We start from the raw sequence: 18,185 nt of genomic DNA on the forward strand, positions 1-18,185 counted from the left end.
GAATGTTCTTTGATTTACTAAGTAATCCATAGTTTTGAAAGGATTCCAGAGCAATCAGAGGCTCTGAAGTAGGTATAAACTTCCATACAATCTGGTCTTAAAGCATATGACTTGCAGACAAAACTGTGCTTGAAATAGAAGACTGGAATGCTCTCATCGCAGCACATAGAAGTGCCATGGAAATACCCGTAGGGTTTTAGAGAAGCCATTATAAGAGAAGCCATTCTTCTGCGTTGTAAGTACTATCCTTCTGAGAAACAGTCCTGGGCTTATTCCTGGGCCCTCAGGACTGAATACTTGACTATGAGACACCAAATAATCACGTGAGCTAAGGTGCCACCTGCCTCACAGGACCACACTGCTGCAAGAGGGATGTACAAGATCAGGCTTGAGCACAAATTGCACGAGTAAGTGGCCCAAGGCATTTGCTTCTGTTGCAATGACATGCCTCTCTCTAACCATTATCTCCAGCTTCATGGGGAATTGTCCAGAACATGTGACTGAGAAGGGGAACATTTACATCATCTAGTTTCCAGATATTTCTTCACAATAAGACAGTACCACTCAAAAGAAGATTGTTATCACATTTCAGCCTTGCTCAAGGCTGTAAGAGAAGGGAGATTTTCCAAGTAGGTAAAACATTAGATTGTACATCTAGTTGTTTTCTTAGACTAGAAGAAGATATATAGAGAGGAATAGATACATACTGACAAGTCTGGGAAATTGGTAGAAATATGAACAAATTACAAAGAATTTAGCAACATTTGAAAGCTGATAAGGAAGTTTGGAGAAGAGGTGTGAGGAAAGGTACAGAACAGGCATAGGTTCTGGGACTAATTGTGTTCTATTTTACTGCTCACCAAACTGCATTGCCTATAGATGATTCTTGAGACTCAGGAGAACAAAAAGTTTGCTTGCATCGCCTATAGATGATTCTTGAGACTCAGGAGAACAAAAAGTTTCCTTGCTTAGCAACTGCAATCCCCCTCACCCCCGCAACCCTGTTCAAACTTCCGTACTGAAAAGGAAACAAAAAAACAAGCCACACACCCGAAACCCTTGCAGAGGTACAAAAAGAGGGTGAAAAGTGGAGCTAAACAACCATGTTCATTATTGGTATTCAAGAACCAATCATTCTGAATCTGAAGTCACTTATAAACACTGTAAGGATTCACAGACATTATTAGTGTTAGGTTTTTAAAGTAGGTAGCCGGTAAAGGAGAACGCCACGCGGTATTCAGGCAGGAAAGAAAGTTTATTACCGAACTGCTGGCCTGTGGCCAAGATGATCCATGGCCGGAGAGAAGGAAGAGAGAGAGAGAGAGCGACCCCCACCCAGCCCTGCTTTATTTAGGGCAGGGGCAAGGGGTGTGGCCAGGTGGATTAGGAGGTGACCTCAGGGAAAGGGGAGGTAACTGCCTCCAGGTCTGCTGGTTACCCAGGTAACTGGGTGGAGACTTAATGAGGTGGGGGCATCTGCATGTAGCCCTCAGGGAGAGGACCTAACATTCCAGCCTTTTAATAGTTATGAAAAAGGGCGAAGACTCTCTCTGGCTGCTTCCTGCTGACAAGGGGCGTCGGCATTAGGGGTAAAAGGCAGAAATGTGGCCTCTCCTGGAGAAGGCGAGCAGCAGGGTCCCTTGGTGGTAGATGCCAGTCCTTGAATGAAACCTGGAAGAAGTCTCATGAGGCAGGGGATGGACAAAAAAAAAAAAAAAATTAAGGCAAAAGGAAGGGTTTAGGGCACAAAATTAAAAATTGGATTACTTGGACAGTTCTTATACTCAGGCATGGACATTAGATGGACAAGCTACTATCTCTTGATCCCCCGGCTCTGATTAATTTTGAAAGGGTGAGACAAAGTGACTCCATTTTGGATGTGACCTAATTCTCCTCTTACTCCTCTCCCTGATCCTTGTTCCCGGAACTGGCTGAGTCCCAGTGGTCTAGGTGCTTGTTGCTGGGATGGCTTGCCCCCATTGGCATTCACTGGGTTTGAACTCAGGGCCTGGGCACTGTCCCTGAGCACTTCTGCTCGAGGCTAGTACTCTACCACTTGAGCTCCACTTCCAGCATTTGGCTGGTTAGAGATCAGTCTCTTCAGCCATGCTTCCAGCCTGGCTCTTCGCTGGTCAGTTGGGAGATAGAGTTTGAGAGAGATTTTCAGCCCTGGCTGGCTTCGAACTGCAATCCAAGGAGTCTTTGCCACAAAAGCCCTTTTTGATTTCCAATTAAAACAACAAGGAGACCAAGGGGACTAGAGCTTACCTGTACCTTGTCAAGAACTGACCAAATACTTGCCAGAATTCTGCAATGACAAAACTCAGTAGATGTGATGAGTTTTAGCACAGATATATAGCTAGATGGACATACTAACTAATGACATTTACACAGACATACACACTGTGCACATAGGTTTTACAGCATGCAAAAATGAATTTCAGCAGTAGACTCTTGGAATTCCAATAGTAAATGACTTTTTTTTTTTTTTGCCCAATATTTTAAAACCACGTGGTCGGTTAGAAAAACAATTTTGCTAGCAAACAACAATTTTCAGATTATCAGATGTTGAAATCATATTTTGATAAACTCCAGTGGGATGCCATGTTGAGGGGGGTGGCAGGAGGACACAAACACACTAATAGAGAACACGTGGCATGGCATAATGGCGCCTGAGCTGATGCCTGTTAAACCAGATATCCACCACGTGGTCAATGCTGGAGAAAAGAACTTTTAGATCTTTGCCGACAAAGCACATTGGTGGTCAAGCCTCAGTTTCGAGGCTCTGTGAAAAGAGGCAGCTTTGTGAGCAAGGCACACAACGATGGTACGACTTGGGAATTTTATAAAGTAAGCAAGTAAGCAGGAAAATGAGAAAGAGGGAGAAAAAGGAAGAGAAAGAGAGGAAAAGAGAAAGAGAGAGAGAGAGAGCCTGAATATAAGTGACTTCTAACCATTTACCATTGCAGTGGCAAAAACTGTATCTGTTTATTTCGAGCAGGCCTCATTGCACTGTCAAGAGGCGTGCTAGCAGAGTCTTCATTGCAGTGGCAAAAACTGTATCTGAGCGAGTATTTCGAGCAGGCCTCATTGTCAAGAGGCGTGCTAGCAGTGTCCCGGCTGGGTGTGACTGTGATGCACAACCCAAAAAGCACGGGAGAGAGGCGCCTGGTGAGTGGATGAGCTTACCGGGCAGAAGCGGCAGGCAGAAGCGGCAGAAGCGGCGGACGGAGCGGCAGAGAACCGGAGCGGCAGAGAACCCGAGCAGCAGCAGTTTCACTCACCAGGGTAGACAAGTGGTGTGGAGGTGGATGTGGATGTGGAGGCCAGCAATGGTATTAGTGAAAAGTGCTGCATGGCGACTCGCAGCAGTTCGGTTCGCGGAAAAAGGGCCGTCAGGACTGGGGATACTCCCAGAAAAAGGAGAAAAATAGATGGGAATTCCGCCTGTCCTGACTCTTAAGCCCTTGCCGAGTCACGGCACCATGTATGTTAGGTTTTTAAAGTAGGTAGCTGGTAAAGGAGAACGCCACGCGGTATTCAGGCAAGAGAGAAAGTTTATTACTGAACTGCTGGCCTGTGGCCAAGATGATCCATGGCCGGAGAGAAGGGAGAGAGAGAGAGCGGCCCCTACCCAGCCCTGCTTTATTTAGGGCAGGGGCAAGGGCTGTGGCCAGGTGGATTAGGAGGTGACCTCAGGGAAAGGGGAGGTAACTGCCTCCAGGTCTGCAGGTTACCCAGGTAACTGGGTGGAGACTTAATGAGGTGGGGGCATCTGCATGTAGCCCTTAGGGAGAGGACCTAACAATTAGTTTTTTCTGAGACATGTTAAGCAAGCTTTTTACTTCTGGAGCCTTCTCACATAATTTTTCCTCCATGAACAAGGTCCTTTCCTTGTTTTTCAAAGAGAGGGTTCCTCACTTTCAGGTGTCAGCTCACATAGCAGCCACCAGAATGGGCTTCTCTGACTGCTCTGTCTAAAGCTCTACCCTTTATCACTACATTCTTATCTATTGTAGCCTGTTTTACCTTTTGTATCATGTATTACAACTTTTTAAAAATAAATTGGTCTTTGGATTGAATGTTGTCAATGTCTTCTATTGGATTATAACACCAACAGGGGTTCCAGACCATTGAATGCCCAGAAGCTAGCAGAATGTCTTACACACAGTAGCATTAATTATGGAATAAATAAGTAAAATTGTCCTAACAGGGATAACATTTAGACAGCCTCTGATAAGCCCCAAGTCTCATTTTCCTTGCTGTCATTTTTGCATACTTGGAAAGCTTGGAAGACTTAAATATAGAAAATAAAGTTCATAAAGTCAGTAGAAATGAACGAGGGGATGACTCTTTAACATTCTAAAATTTAGACTAACATCTCAATAAATACTTCAAGAGCACAATTCAACAAGAAAAATAATCATTATTAATATTGATTGGCCTAATGGTAAATGTAATACAGACCCTGGTACTCTCACTCAACACTTTTATGTTCATATCTGGTGTTCTCCCACTTGAGCCACACACCCAGTTCAGACTTTGTTGTTTAATTGGAGATAATCTCAAAGACTTTCCTGCCAAACTGGGCTTCAAACTGTAGTCCTCCAGGTCTCAGCCTGCTGCATAGCTAAGATAATAGGTGGGAACCACTGAGTTTTGACTTCTAATATTAATTTTGATGGTCTGGACTGTGGCTTTATATCAGTAACTTCAGCTACTTGGAAGGTGGAGATTGGAAGGACTGAGTTTACAGGCTAGCCAAAGTAAAAAGGTAGCTAGACTGTTTCAACCAATAAGCTGGGCACAGTGGCATGTATCTGCAAGCCCAAATACCCAAGAGACATAGTAGGAGGATCATAACCCAAAGCCAACCCCAAGCAGAAACATGACACCCTGTTGGGAAACAACATAATGAAAAAGAATCTGGGGGAATGGCTCAAGTGATAGATTATCTACATAGCAAGTGCAAGGCCCTATGTTCAAACCCCCAAACAAGCAAACCTAATTTAAAAACAAAACATGGAAATGAATAGGTAGCAGTGGTTCACATCTGTAATCCTAGCTACACAGGAACCTGAAATCTAGAGGATCATGGTTTGAAGCTAGATTGGGCAAGAAAGTCCACAAAATTCAACCTGTAATTAGCCAGCATAGCTCAAAGTGTGGCTCAAGTGGTATGCCACCAGCTGAGAAAGCAACCAGAGCAAGAAGAGGTCCTGAGTTCAAACCCCACTCCTGACAAAAACAAACAAATATAGATAGGAAGAAACTGACTAATGTACTTTTTCAATTGTAATATTTAAAGTTAAGTCTGTGGTTTTAATCTCTTTTGGTTAAAATGAAGCTTTTATATTTAATTATCAAAAGGCACACTACTGAGTTTAACACTTTCAGTACATGAGAAATGGTCATTATATGAAGGAAAGGTCCCTATCTCCCTAGCTATTTCTATATGTAGGTCCTACATTGGCCCTTTCTCTCTCTCTAGATATTTTTTTTCTTTTCTAAGCATGATTACATAGATCTCCTGGTTTCTGTGGTAGGGAGGAAGAACAGGGCAAAGGAAACATGATATTCTGGATCTATCAAACACCAAAGGAAGTAAATCATCACAATCACCACTTAGCAACAAAAAATCATCTGTGTAACTAGAATCTTCACTTCTGAATCTGCCTGGATTCTGATATTAGCAAAAAATAATCATTTAAAGACATCTTCATTATTGTATCTTGATAACATTTACCTATTATTTGAAGCTAAAAACAGTTCTTTGAGTAGATTACTTATAATGCAAGTATAAGGTTTGTCTTTAAAAGTGTTAGTACAGAGTATAATACAGAAAATAGTAAGCTTAGTATTGGCTTACTGTTGTAGCTAGCATTACAGGCTTGAACTACTGTGCCAGCCACCTGCTAATTTTTTGATTGATTGGTTTGATGTTTGTCTAGGAGTTTGAGGTACATAATTAGGCCATTTGAGTCTTATGTCTCTTTTTTATGTAGGCACTTATAGTTGCAAACTTTCCTCTTAGCCCTGCCCTTGCTGTACCTCAGAGATTGTTGTAAGTTGTTTTCACTTTAATCAGATTCTAGAAATTTTTCCTTTTTCTTTTTTCATTGGCAATCTGGTTAGTCAATAATGTGCTATTCAGATTCTCATCGGTATGTCAATGTTTAGTGTGTAAATCAAGAGATGCTGGACTGTTCCCTTTATTAATATGAAGTGACTTTTGTCTCTTTTGAATTACTGTGAAGTCTATTTTATCAAATATGAGTATAGCTTCTCTTGGATTTCATTTGCTGAGAAAACATTTTTCCGACTTGTCATTCTAAACCAATGTGTTTCAGTAAGATACATTTTAATACATAATTAGGCCTTGATTTTTAATCCAATTCACCTTTCTGTCTTTTGATCGAAGAATAGAGACCATTAATATTTATTTTTTTAGAGTGAAAGGAATGTAGTATTTCCTGTCAAACTTTCAGGACGATATGATAGTTTTATTTTTAGTGTTTCTGAGGATTCTTTGATTCCTATAGTGGCTACATTAACATATACTCTCACCAACAGGTTATAAAAGTTCCTTTCCTCTTGTCATCTTTGCCAACATTTGTTGTCATTTAGTCTTGGTTTACTATTGTAAACCTTAATACTGGCCTTTTATCTGGAGAGAGATAGAATCTCAATACTGTTTGCAAAGTGATTTGCATTTCCATTGTGAATAAGAATGTTAAGCATTTCTTCATATATTATTCAACTGTATTCTTTAAAATGTTTGTCTGTTTATTAATTGTATTATTTGTTCCTCTGGCATTTAATGTTTTAGCTCTTTACATATTACGGGTATTAATTCCTTATCTGATATATAGCTAAGGAAGATGTTTTCTCATTCTCTTTACTCTGTTTTCTCTTGAGCACCATAGCCTTTTCTTTTGATGTCATTAAGTCACGTTTCCTGAGCAAAGCCCTAATCAGAGAGTCCCTATGATTTCCTATAATAGTTTCAAAGCTTTGGTTCCTCCATTAAGGTCTTTGATCCATTTAAATAGATTTTTGTGTAGGCTAAGAAACAGGGGTCTCATTTCGGTCTTGTGCATGTTGTTCGGTCTTGTGCATTGTCATCATTATTTTTTGAGAGCTCCCTTTTCTCAGACATGTATTTTTGGCACCTTTGTGTAGGCTTATTTGTGTATCATATGTTCTATTGGATTTTCTGTCTACTTTTGTGTCACTATCATGCTGTTGCTCTGTAGTATAATTTGAAATCACATATTATGATACCACCAGTTTTGCCCTTTTGCTCAGATCACTTTGGATATCTGGGGTCATTTGAACTTTCAGATAAATTTTAGGATTTCCTATTCCTGTGAAGAACGCCATTGAAACTTTAATGGGGAGTATACTGAATCTGTAGACTGTTTTTGGTGGTATAGTCATTTTCACAATATTGATTCTGCCAATCCATGAACATGAGAGTTCGTTCCATCTTCTATAACTTCTCCAGTGTCTTATAATGTTTGTTGTAGAATACTTTCACTTCCTTAAATTTACTTTATTTATGTAATTAATTTTAAGACTATTATGATTTGGTTTTCCTGATTTCTTCTCAGACTATTCATTATTGGTATTAGAAAGGCTTCTGCAATAAACATAAGTGTGCAGGTATCTCAATTGTATGTTTATATTCCTTTGGGTATATGTTCAAGAGTGGCACAGCACTTATGTATATCAGGCCCGATTCTTGTCATTTTTTTTCAAGTAAAAGGATGGATTTATTGGGGAAGTAAAAAGTATACTGACCGGCCAGGGTCATGGCTCAGACTCGGGAGCTGGGACCGTGACCGTAAAAAGCAGGCTGGCTGGCCAGGGCCGCAGCCCAGAATCCGAAACTGGGACCAAGCGCCTGTCATTTTGAAGGGCTCTTAATTTTTCATTTTGAATCTCTTTAGACCGGTTTTCCTTGTAAAATTGAGCTGAGTCTTAGGACCAGGAGACATATAATTCACAGCTTTCAAATGAGTGTAAAAAGCTGCAGGATTTGGGGGGGGGGGGTTACAGGACACATAGACAACCATACAGAGAAAATTATTTTCTAGAATATTAATTTTACTTAGAGATTTTTCAGAACAAATATGGATTTCTCTTATTAAACACAAATAGAATGAGAGTGAAATACAATAAGTAATTTTAAGATACAAATAAGCCCCTTGGGAAAAAAATCATTATTTCTAAGAGGGTTGCCATTGAACTTGAGATTTAAACACACATTCCACCCCCTTTTACTACTTTATGCCACAGCTTGCCATAGGTAAGGGTTGATCTTTTTCTTAAAACTGTTCCATGTTGCTTTCCACAATTTGATTGGACACTTACTTTGTTCTTTAAAAACAAGAAGGCTCCTAACAGCCTTAAAGGCATACACGCTGGGAATATCAACCACTGAGTATATGTAGTTCATGTTTCTCAATTCATTTTAAATTTAGTGTTGGCTTTTACTTTCACACAGACTGAATTTCACATGCTTTGCATAAATTCATATTAAACATACTGTGAGCTTGCTTTAAAAAACAGAACTATTAAGGATTTAAAATGTGGAGGAGAAAAAAGAACTCAAGGATAGACTTTATTTTAAATCTATGGTCAAAAGAAAACCTTATATAAAAATAATAATTATGGTAAGGCAAAATCCGAATGCACTAAAGTTCTCCTGACAATAATTATTTGTACTAGGATAAATGGATATTATGAGCAAACTGCATCAGGGCCTTGATTTTGCTTTACTTCAAAACTGACACAGCATTCACTAAATGTTATGTAAAATAAAATAGAAAAATCATTTAAAAAACCAACTACAATTAAAAAAACAAAACAGTGCCCTTTTACTACCCAGATCCAGAGGGCAATTTTTCCTTTCTTGAATGCACTACAATTTCTTAACTATTTTAAAAGGACTGCTTTCAATTTCAGAGGCCCCAAATTGGCATGCAGGTACACAAGGAGGGCAGCAACAGGGCCAAACAGGGATTCCATCCTCCATGAAGCAAGTCAATCTCATCCCTGGGGTAGGGACTATTATAGAGCTGACTCCATCTTGATTAGGGAAACATGGTAGGAAATGTTGGGGGGAATAGAGCTGACTCCATCTTGATTATTAGGTCAATCTGGCCCCAAAATTCTGTTTCTGTAAATGGCTTGTTTGTTCTTTGCTCTACCCCGTGTCAACTTCCTACATCCGTGCCACGTTTGCTTTGTTGCGTGCTCTTGTGAAGCCTGAACAAAATACAGTCTAAAATAATCAAGAGCAACTCCATTTTTACTAAAAATTAAAGTTAAAATGCCTTAGCTTACAATATGCTTCATTGCCTTGCTTAATATGTGTTTCTCATAAATGTTTTGCTAAACCCGACCTAAGACTGTCCAACTCAGTGACACAAAGAGACCCATTCCCAGCAGCTACGTGAACAACCCCCTTCTGTGATAAACTCTCCAGCTTCGGCTAATCAGCATGTTCCTGACAACCCTATAAAAACCGTTAGTTGAAGAGTCAGGGCTCTCAATTCAGATCCACTGTGTTGACGATCTGGCTCAAGGGGAGTATGCTGATAACCCCTGCATCTCTAGTTGAATGGACTCCGGTATTAAAATTAAACCAGCCAGGAGTGGGTGGTTCATGCATGTAATCCTAACTACTCAGGAGGCTGAAATCTGAGGATCCAGCCAGGTCAGTAAAGCCTGCGAGTCTCTTACCTCCAATTAACCATCAAAAAGCCAGAAGTGGAGCTGCGGCTCAATGGCAAAGGCCCTGAGTTCAAGCCCCACGACAGGCACACACACATACATACACACACACACACACACACACACACACACACGCCTTGAGTTCAAGCCCCACGACAGGCACACACACACAGGTAAACCAACGGTTTGGGGGTGGGGAAAATGTTGCAAACTCATCTGCCGAGTCTTCCAAGGCAGAGAAGCTTAGAACCCCGGGATATAAGGGAGCCTAGAGACTCCTGGAAGGCCGGGTGGATGAGAAGCCAAGACACACTCCGGCGGCCTCTGGGCTGACCTGACCCGGAAGTATTCGGCCGCCTCGGTGGCCACGCTCCCTTACCTACCAGCGTACGCACGCACGCACGCACGTGCGCGCGCTCGGCCTCCCCCCCCCACCTCTAGTCCTCCCCCTCCCCGCGGAACTCCCGCCGGCGGCTCGGTTGTCCCCGTGGTGCGCCCGAGCCTCTCTCCGCGGCCGCCACTAACATGGCCGAGACAAGCGAGGAGGTAGCGGTGCTGGTGCAGAGGGTGGTGAAGGACATCACGAACGCCTTCCGGAGGAACCCACACATGTGAGTCGCGCGCCCCTGTCGGCCTCTGGGGGGGGTCGTCGGGGCGGTGGGGCGGGCGGGGCTGGGGCCGAGCCTCGGCTGACCTCGGATGACCCGGGGAGCTGGGTCCCGCCTGGCCCGCACATCTGTCGCTGGGAGAGGATGAGCCGGGTCGGTGCGGACCAATGTCCGCGTCCCGACGGCCTGATTCCGTGACCTGGGCGCCCTGGTGGGGACTCCAGCCTCCCAGCGGTGACCTCGAATAGTTAAATCCGAAATGTAGAATTTGTCTCGCTCGTCCTCCTCACCCTTTCCCGGAGAGTTCTCCAAACTCGACCTCCCCCCCCGCCTCCACCCAAGCGGGTCGTGGGACACACGGCTGTGTGGGTCTGGGATCTGGGTGTGCTTTGTAAACACAACTCCGAATCCGGGCGTGGGGTCACCCACTCGGAACCCGAGCCCCGGGGGAGCCTAAAGTAAGTTTGAGGTTGCGTTTTCATTTGGCACCGGGTGAGAAAGTGACTCGGATTCGATGTGTCTTGAAGGTGAGCAGAGAACCTGCCCTAGCGTAGCGTCTGCAGGCAGGGTGGGTCCGGATAAAGCCGATGCGACCTCCACACTTTGTATCGGTAGCTGATTCATACCGGCCAGGGAACGTGTTGACATATTTCACCCCCCCCCCCCCCCCCGCCGCCCTCTGGAACAGGACACTGCCCGACCAACACTTTTTATATCTCGTCCTGCCTTCTCATTTGCTTGAAGTATGATAGGAAGAAAGCCTACAGATGGTACGTTTTCTTGACACTTTTCCCTTTACTAAATGAATGGTGTTTTTTTTTTAAGGAAGCTATTACAAGAGCTAGCAGCAACAGTAGACAAAAGGATTTTAAAAAGAAAAAGCAGCAACAGTGTAGCTCCTCTCCCATCTCTCTGCCTCTAAAGCAAGAAACCTGAGTTCCAATTCTGCTTTGTTTTCACTTGGTTTATGGAGTTTATTTTTTAAGCTTTTGTCTTGGAAACTGGAACATAGGAATTACTTTTTAAGCATTCCAGCTCTGTTAACTTTTCTGCTTAAAAGGATGTCCCAAACCTACCTCTTAACAAAGTGGGGTGGTTCCCCACCCCCCCTCATCCAAGGTGATGCTGTTAGAAAAGATTTAAAAAGTCCTCAATGTCTTGCTCCCTTGTGGCACACAATTGGAGACTGAGACTGTGTCTCATTAAAAACAAAACACTGCTGGGCCTCATAACACACCTGCCACCTCTGACAGTGCCACTTTCTGTCTCCCTCCTGACTGCTGCCTTTTACAGAATGAGCCTGTTTGGAATGATTTCCTGGCAGTCGCCATAGTGGTTGCTGAGCCTTTTAAAGAATGCTTTGATGTCTTGTTGTGTCTCAGTCTTTCAAGACGTTTGAGAATGAGAGCTTCAGTGCAAATAAGAGACATCTTTAGAAAAGAAAAAAAAAGTTGAGCAAATGAAGAACTTGTTTTCTCATCATTGGTGTCATTTTTCTAGCAGAAATTATAGCAGAGGCTAGAAGTCTAACATAGTAATCACCTTAGTTTCCCTTTGAGGTAGACTGAAAGAGTGTCATTATTTTATATTTGAAGAAATTGAGATTGGGTGTTAATTGGTTTGGCAGGTTGGCACAGTACAGTGTGGAACATGTCCCAGTTCTGGATCACATCAAAACTCATAAGGCTTTAATGTCCTTCCCTTCCTCATACTTTTACTATGAAATCTCATTAGTATGCTCCTTGTGAAAACTTAAATTTATAGCCATTAGTGGGCATTTGGGTCAGTCAAGATTTAAAAGTTTAAGAAGAGTTGAGCATTTGAAATAATATGTAAGTTCAAAACATGTAACATAGTCTCAAAAAAGAAGGCTACATTCCTAGTTTTTTTTTTAATGAGGCATGTTTACCTTTATACTTAGATCCTAATTATAGTATTATAAAAGGTTTTCATTGTTTAACTATTGTTTTCCATTCTTCAACATGAGGTACACTGATTTTTTTTTTTGCTAACATCCAAGCAAGACATAGATTTTGTTACTGTTGATATGGGTAGGTTATCCTCTCTCAGCCTTAGATTCCTCTTGATCTTGTAAGGCTAATGAGAACAGGAGAATCACAATGGTACTTGTTACTGTTAAGTAATCCCTCTGCCACTTGCCAAAACTACATCGATGGAATGAGAGATGAATGTGAAGCACTTTCATATAAGTTCCATACAAATGTTGTTTGTATCAGTGACTCAGAGAATTGCAATGGATTCTCTACAACTGAAGGCTTCACCCAGGGTCAGGTGTTAGCATAATGTATAGACCCTGTGTTAATGTGGAAGACAACTATACAGTGTAATTAGGGTCATGTTAATTAGGGCAAGTTATTACTGCTTTTACCTTATTGGCTGTCTCTCACTGAAGTACCAATTTCACTATATGGGACAGGAAAAAGTATATAATACGATTTTCATATGGAAGAGACAGAAATTTCCTTGACGATAGAATTGTTCCGTATCTGTTAGAAAAGCCGCATGTAGCTATTGAGCACTTGAAATTTGCATAATGTGAGGAATGAATTTGAAATTTAATTCTGATTTATATATAATGGTACCATGTGCCCAGTGGTTACTGTTTTTCTTGGTGTGGGTCTAAAATGGAGACCAAGATCTATCTATGTGCACAAACAGTAAACTAACCCTGCAGTTCAGTTTATAAAGGTTATATCAGTAGTATGATAAGTAAGTGAGTCTATTAGAAGTAGAAGGGAAGCTGGATATGTCTGGGCCAGAATTCTTGGGGGAGTCAGTTTTAAGCTGAACACTGAAGCCTAGGATTTACAGTGTGAGGGAGACAGAGAGCTCCATTAGGAGCAGTGAATAGCCCCCAAGGAAAGGAATGTGATTGAGGAGATACTATTGGGACACATTATAGATGTCTTTGACTGGTTTAATTTCTTTCACCCCATTTATACATTCACAAAAGGATACCTCTAGGTGAGCAGCACCTGATCCCTATCCTTAATGGAACTTCAAATAAATCATACAGGTTATGCAGAAGTAGGGTAAAAAGGATATCTTGAAAGAATATTAACAGGGAAACTTTATTAGACTAGATGGTCAACGTGGTTCTTTCTGAGGAAATAACATTTAGATTGAAATAATGTGAAAAATAGTTGATTTACGGAAAATATACTTTAAAAGCATTACAAGGGCCCAGTGCAAGTTTTTGAATAGGAGAGCAGTAAGGAAAGGCAGCTTTAGATTGTCTTCCACTTGAACTGAGGAATAGGAAATCAGAAAGTGTAATGATCTTCTTTTACCTGATTTTAATTAAATAGATATATAGTTGTACAAGCTTGGATTTCAAATTTGAGTCCTGAATTTAAACCTTGCCTTTTTATTTACTAACTGGATAAACCTAGACAAGACTCTTTCCTCATCTCTAAAAGGGGCTCATTTTTTTTTTCTGTAGAAGCTTATTGTGCAGAATAAATAAAATAATATATATTAAACTAACAAGATAACATATGAAAACAAATAGTCATTTGTGTAGCTATTCTGTAAGGTCAGTAATGTAATTTTGGTGATATACAAAGTTATCAGTGAGAAAGCCTGTTAAATTAATGAGAAAGCCTGTTAGGTCATTCAACTCCATTAATCACTAGTAAAGTTTTTGTTTTGTTTTGTTTGTTTTTTGTTTTTTGCCATTCCTGGGCTTGGACTCAGGGCCTGAGCACTGTCCCTGGCTTCTTTTTGCTCAAGGCTAGCACTCTGCCACTTGAGCCACAGCGCCACTTCTACCTTTTTCCGTATATGTGGTGCTTGGGAATCAAACCCAGGGCTTCATGTATACGAGGCAAGCACTCTTGCCACTAGGCCATATTCCCAGCCCCAACTAGTAAAGTTTTAATTACCAGTATGCAAGAGCTAATTCCTTTAACTATTTCACTAGCATTCCTTGTTGTTTTTTTTTATTATTCTAGAGAGAATTTCCAGTTCTGAAGTGGAGGATAAGCTAGCAAAAACAAATAACTATTAGGTTAAAGATATCCGTACTAGTTTGTGAATCCTTGGACAGTTTTTTTGTTTGTTTTTTATTCAGTTTCCACATGATAGGATTTTGTATTTGGGACCTCCACCTCTCCTAAAAAGGATGATTGATGATACTTTTGTGAATAGAAAGTGGATTTGCTCTTACTGATTGACATTTCCACCGGGCACAATCAAAAGAGCCTAGCTAGACATGTGAGGAAAAAGTCACTATCTTATATGAACCCTGAACTTCAGTGGACCTCCATTAAAAGTGAGGTACTTAAAGAACTGCATTTTGTTGTGCATTCTCTTAAGTAAACTTGCTCATTAAAAGTCAGTATTTTGTGTTATGTCTTTCAGAAGAATAGAACTTGGTCACTTCCCAAACTTTCCCATCTTTAAAAATCTTGTGCCCTTGATAATGCAGATAATATTTACTTGTGCATCTTGATAAATACCAGGAATCTAAAGGGCTAGAAACCTACATGTAAAACAATGAAATTAATGGTGGTGAAAGGGTCACTAATTTTTTTTCTTTACAAGACTATTTTGTGAAGAAATACTTTTTGGTATGTGTCACAGAATCGTTATATCCATTAGAATACCTTTGAATTATGTAGGAAAATAATAAGATTGTCAAATCTTGAGAGAACAAAAAAGGATAATATACAATATAATCACATACTTTATGAGATACTTGTAGGGGAGGGGTATATGTATACCTAAACCTTAGTAGTGACCGAAACATGACAAATAGCTTTTAATTTGTATTTTTTCCCTGAGTTTTCCACCATTTCTTGAGCATGAAATTAGTATTTAAGCTGCCAGAAACCTAGAAGTGAGGTGCCAGACTTTGAAGTCAGGCCCCACCACGTGAACCCCATTTTAGAATCGAACCCTGAGCCAATTAGATTTGTACCTGTGTTCTAATCTTGCTTGCCCAGCTGATTGTTGTAACCTTGTTCTTTGCCTTTATAAGCCCTGTGTAATCACAGCTCGGGGCTTCCTCCTAACCTCCGCTGTGTCGGTGGGTAGGACGAGGCCCGAGTTGGCAGCTCGTTAAATAAAGCCTTGCCTTGCTTTTGCATTTCGGAGTGTCTGAATCTCAGTGGTCTTCTTGGGGGTGGTCTTGCGACTTGGCACAACATTTGGGGTTTCGTCCGGGATAGCCCCAGAGACCCCGAGATCCCAGACTCCGAAGGTAAGTAAACAGCACTGTTCATTTGTCTTGTCCTGTAATTTGTCTGTTTTGCTTTTGCTTGTAGGGCGCGAGTCAGTTTGGTTTTTGGCCAGAACTGACCAGGAGGACCTCCTAAACGAGACTCAACCCGCCCACCTTGTACTTGGGTCTGCTCCTTCTGCTTATCTGGCAGGAGGTTGTGGGCCAACTTGGGTCCACTCCTCCTGTACCCTGGCAGGAGGTTGTGGGCCAACTTGGGAGATCTCCAACTCGTAACTCGGGTCCACTCCTTCTGCACCCTTGCAGGAGGTTGTGGGCCAACTCGGGTCCACTCCTTCTGCACCCTTGCAGGAGGTTGTGGGCCAACTCGGGTCCACTCCTTCTTGCAGGAGGTTGTGGGCCAACTCGGGTCCATTCCTTCTGCACCCTTGTAGGAGGTTGTGGGCCAGCTTGGGAGATCTGCAACTCGTAGCTTTTCTTGTTCTCAGGCCTGTGTGTTTTCCTCCTTTTTTATTGTTTTGTTTTTTGTAGCCTTTTGGACTGAACTTCTGATCAGAGCTATGGATAACGTTCTATCTTGAGGACCTCCATCTAGCCCCCTAGACTTGATCCTAGCTCACTGGAGGGAGGTTAAGGAGATAGCTCAGAACCAAGGTGTGGCCCTTAAAAAGGAAAAGTGGATCACCCTGTGCAAGTCAGAATGGTCCACCTTTGAGGAAATTGAGGGAGCTTTGACATAGGGAGGAAGCACGGAGGAGGAAATGTTTCCCGCTCCATACTCCCCATCCCAGTTAACTCTACAAGAGGAGGACTCTGAGGAAAATGTTTCAGCTGTGCCCTCCGCTCCGGAGGGTCTTGCCCAGTCAACTCGCCGTTGCCGACAGCCCAGGACACAGACGCATCAGCCCCAAGTCCAAGTCCTGACCCGCAGCCGCCGACGGGGTGGATGTAGGGCCAGCCCAAGCCACCCACAGGTGGCAGGGAGTGACCTCACCATGCTGCGTTGTCATCTCTGTGTTGTTTGTAAGTCTAACAGTCTCTTTTGTGTCAAACCTGCATAGCTCATTGGAAAGATGTACAGGCGATGGTTCACAATCAGAGTGTGAGTGTCCACAGAAAGAACTCTAGGGGGACCCCCACCCAGCCTTCTTAAGCAGAAAATTGTTTGGTGCGCTAAAATGTTTTACTAAGACTAAAAATGTTTTACTAAAACTATCAAGCCCTGGAAAATGAGGCTGGAGAATGCTAAAATCATTTGTTAAAGGTTTTTGTCTTAAAATGTACGGCCGATGCTTATTCAGCGTGCTTTAAGATCTTTTGAAAATGTGTGTGTGCATGTGTGAGTGTGAACATGTTCAAGACTGCAGTATGATGCAAAACTAAGTTTAAATTCAAAGGTCTTCATGCCATGCAGTAACTGGGACTGAAGAGACTAAGGTTATAGGTTCCTGGCTAGGTAAGGTCAACGCCCCTGAGTCAGCCTGAAGAAATTACAGAAGATGGATGATCTTCACCCATCAGCCCCCCTTTAAAATCAAGGGACCAGAGTTGTTTTTGGGAAGATGAGGCAGGATAAACTAGAGACATGCAGAACAGAGGTACAGAGAATATTCTTGTAAGAAATGGTGACAGGCCCTTTGGTTACTACATTGGGCCCTACTGGCCCATGCCTTACCTCTATATCATCCCCTAGACATGCAAGCCATTGAAATGGACAGAATGGAGCCATGATTGGCTCCCAAGGTACCAAAAAGAAAAAGGGGGAAATGAGGTGCCAGACTTTGAAGTCAGGCCCCACCACGTGAACCCCATTTTAGAATCGAACCCTGAGCCAATTAGATTTGTACCTGTGTTCTAATCTTGCTTGCCCAGCTGATTGTTGTAACCTTGTTCTTTGCCTTTATAAGCCCTGTGTAATCACAGCTCGGGGCTTCCTCCTAACCTCCGCTGTGTCGGTGGGTAGGACGAGGCCCGAGTTGGCAGCTCGTTAAATAAAGCCTTGCCTTGCTTTTGCATTTCGGAGTGTCTGAATCTCGGTGGTCTTCTTGGGGGTGGTCTTGCGACTTGGCACAACAGAAGGAATTGGTCTAAATATTCTGCTTTTCATTCTAGTAATTAAGGTTTTAGGTAAGTATTTCCAAGCTGTAGATTTTTTTTTTTTTCTTTTTTTGCCAGTCCTGGGGCTTGGACTCAGAGCCTGCCCGCTGGCTTCTTTTTGCTCAAGGCTAGCACTCTGCCACTTGAGCCATGGCGCCACTTCTGGCCTTTTCTATATATGTAGTGCTGGGGAATCGAACCCAGGGCTTCATGTATAAGAGGCAAGCACTCTTGCTACTAGGCCATATTCCCAGCCCTGTATTCATATGACCTTAGATAACCTGTTGTTGTTAGACTTCTGTTTCCTCATTCTATAAAATGACAGAAGAGAATTGGGTTCCTTGTGGTTTTTAAATTCTTCTGGATTACCATTTTAAATGGTCTGGAAAAAAAGTAGACTATAGCTGGCACTATCATCACATGCCTGTAATCCTAGCTACTCAGGAGTCTGACATCTGAGGATAGAGGTTGGAAGTCATGAGATTCTTATCTTCAATTAATAACTACCAAAAAGCCAGAAATCGAGCTATGGCTCA

General features: G+C 42.2%; 1 protein-coding gene across 1 annotated transcript in view; it reads left to right on the forward strand.

Annotated features, from left to right (window-relative positions):
• Positions 1 to 10,201: 10,201 nt before the first annotated feature.
• Ptar1 (protein prenyltransferase alpha subunit repeat containing 1) overlaps positions 10,202 to 18,185 on the forward strand; it is a 40,741-nt gene continuing 32,757 nt past the window's right edge. The window contains exon 1 of the mRNA XM_048332802.1: positions 10,202 to 10,352. Coding sequence (XP_048188759.1) covers positions 10,267 to 10,352 — 86 coding nt within the window. The 5' untranslated portion in view covers positions 10,202 to 10,266. The remainder of the gene's footprint in view (positions 10,353 to 18,185) is intronic.

Source organism: Perognathus longimembris, chromosome 1 (genome assembly GCF_023159225.1).
Source record: "Perognathus longimembris pacificus isolate PPM17 chromosome 1, ASM2315922v1, whole genome shotgun sequence".
In the NCBI taxonomy this organism is placed as follows: domain Eukaryota; kingdom Metazoa; phylum Chordata; class Mammalia; order Rodentia; family Heteromyidae; genus Perognathus; species Perognathus longimembris.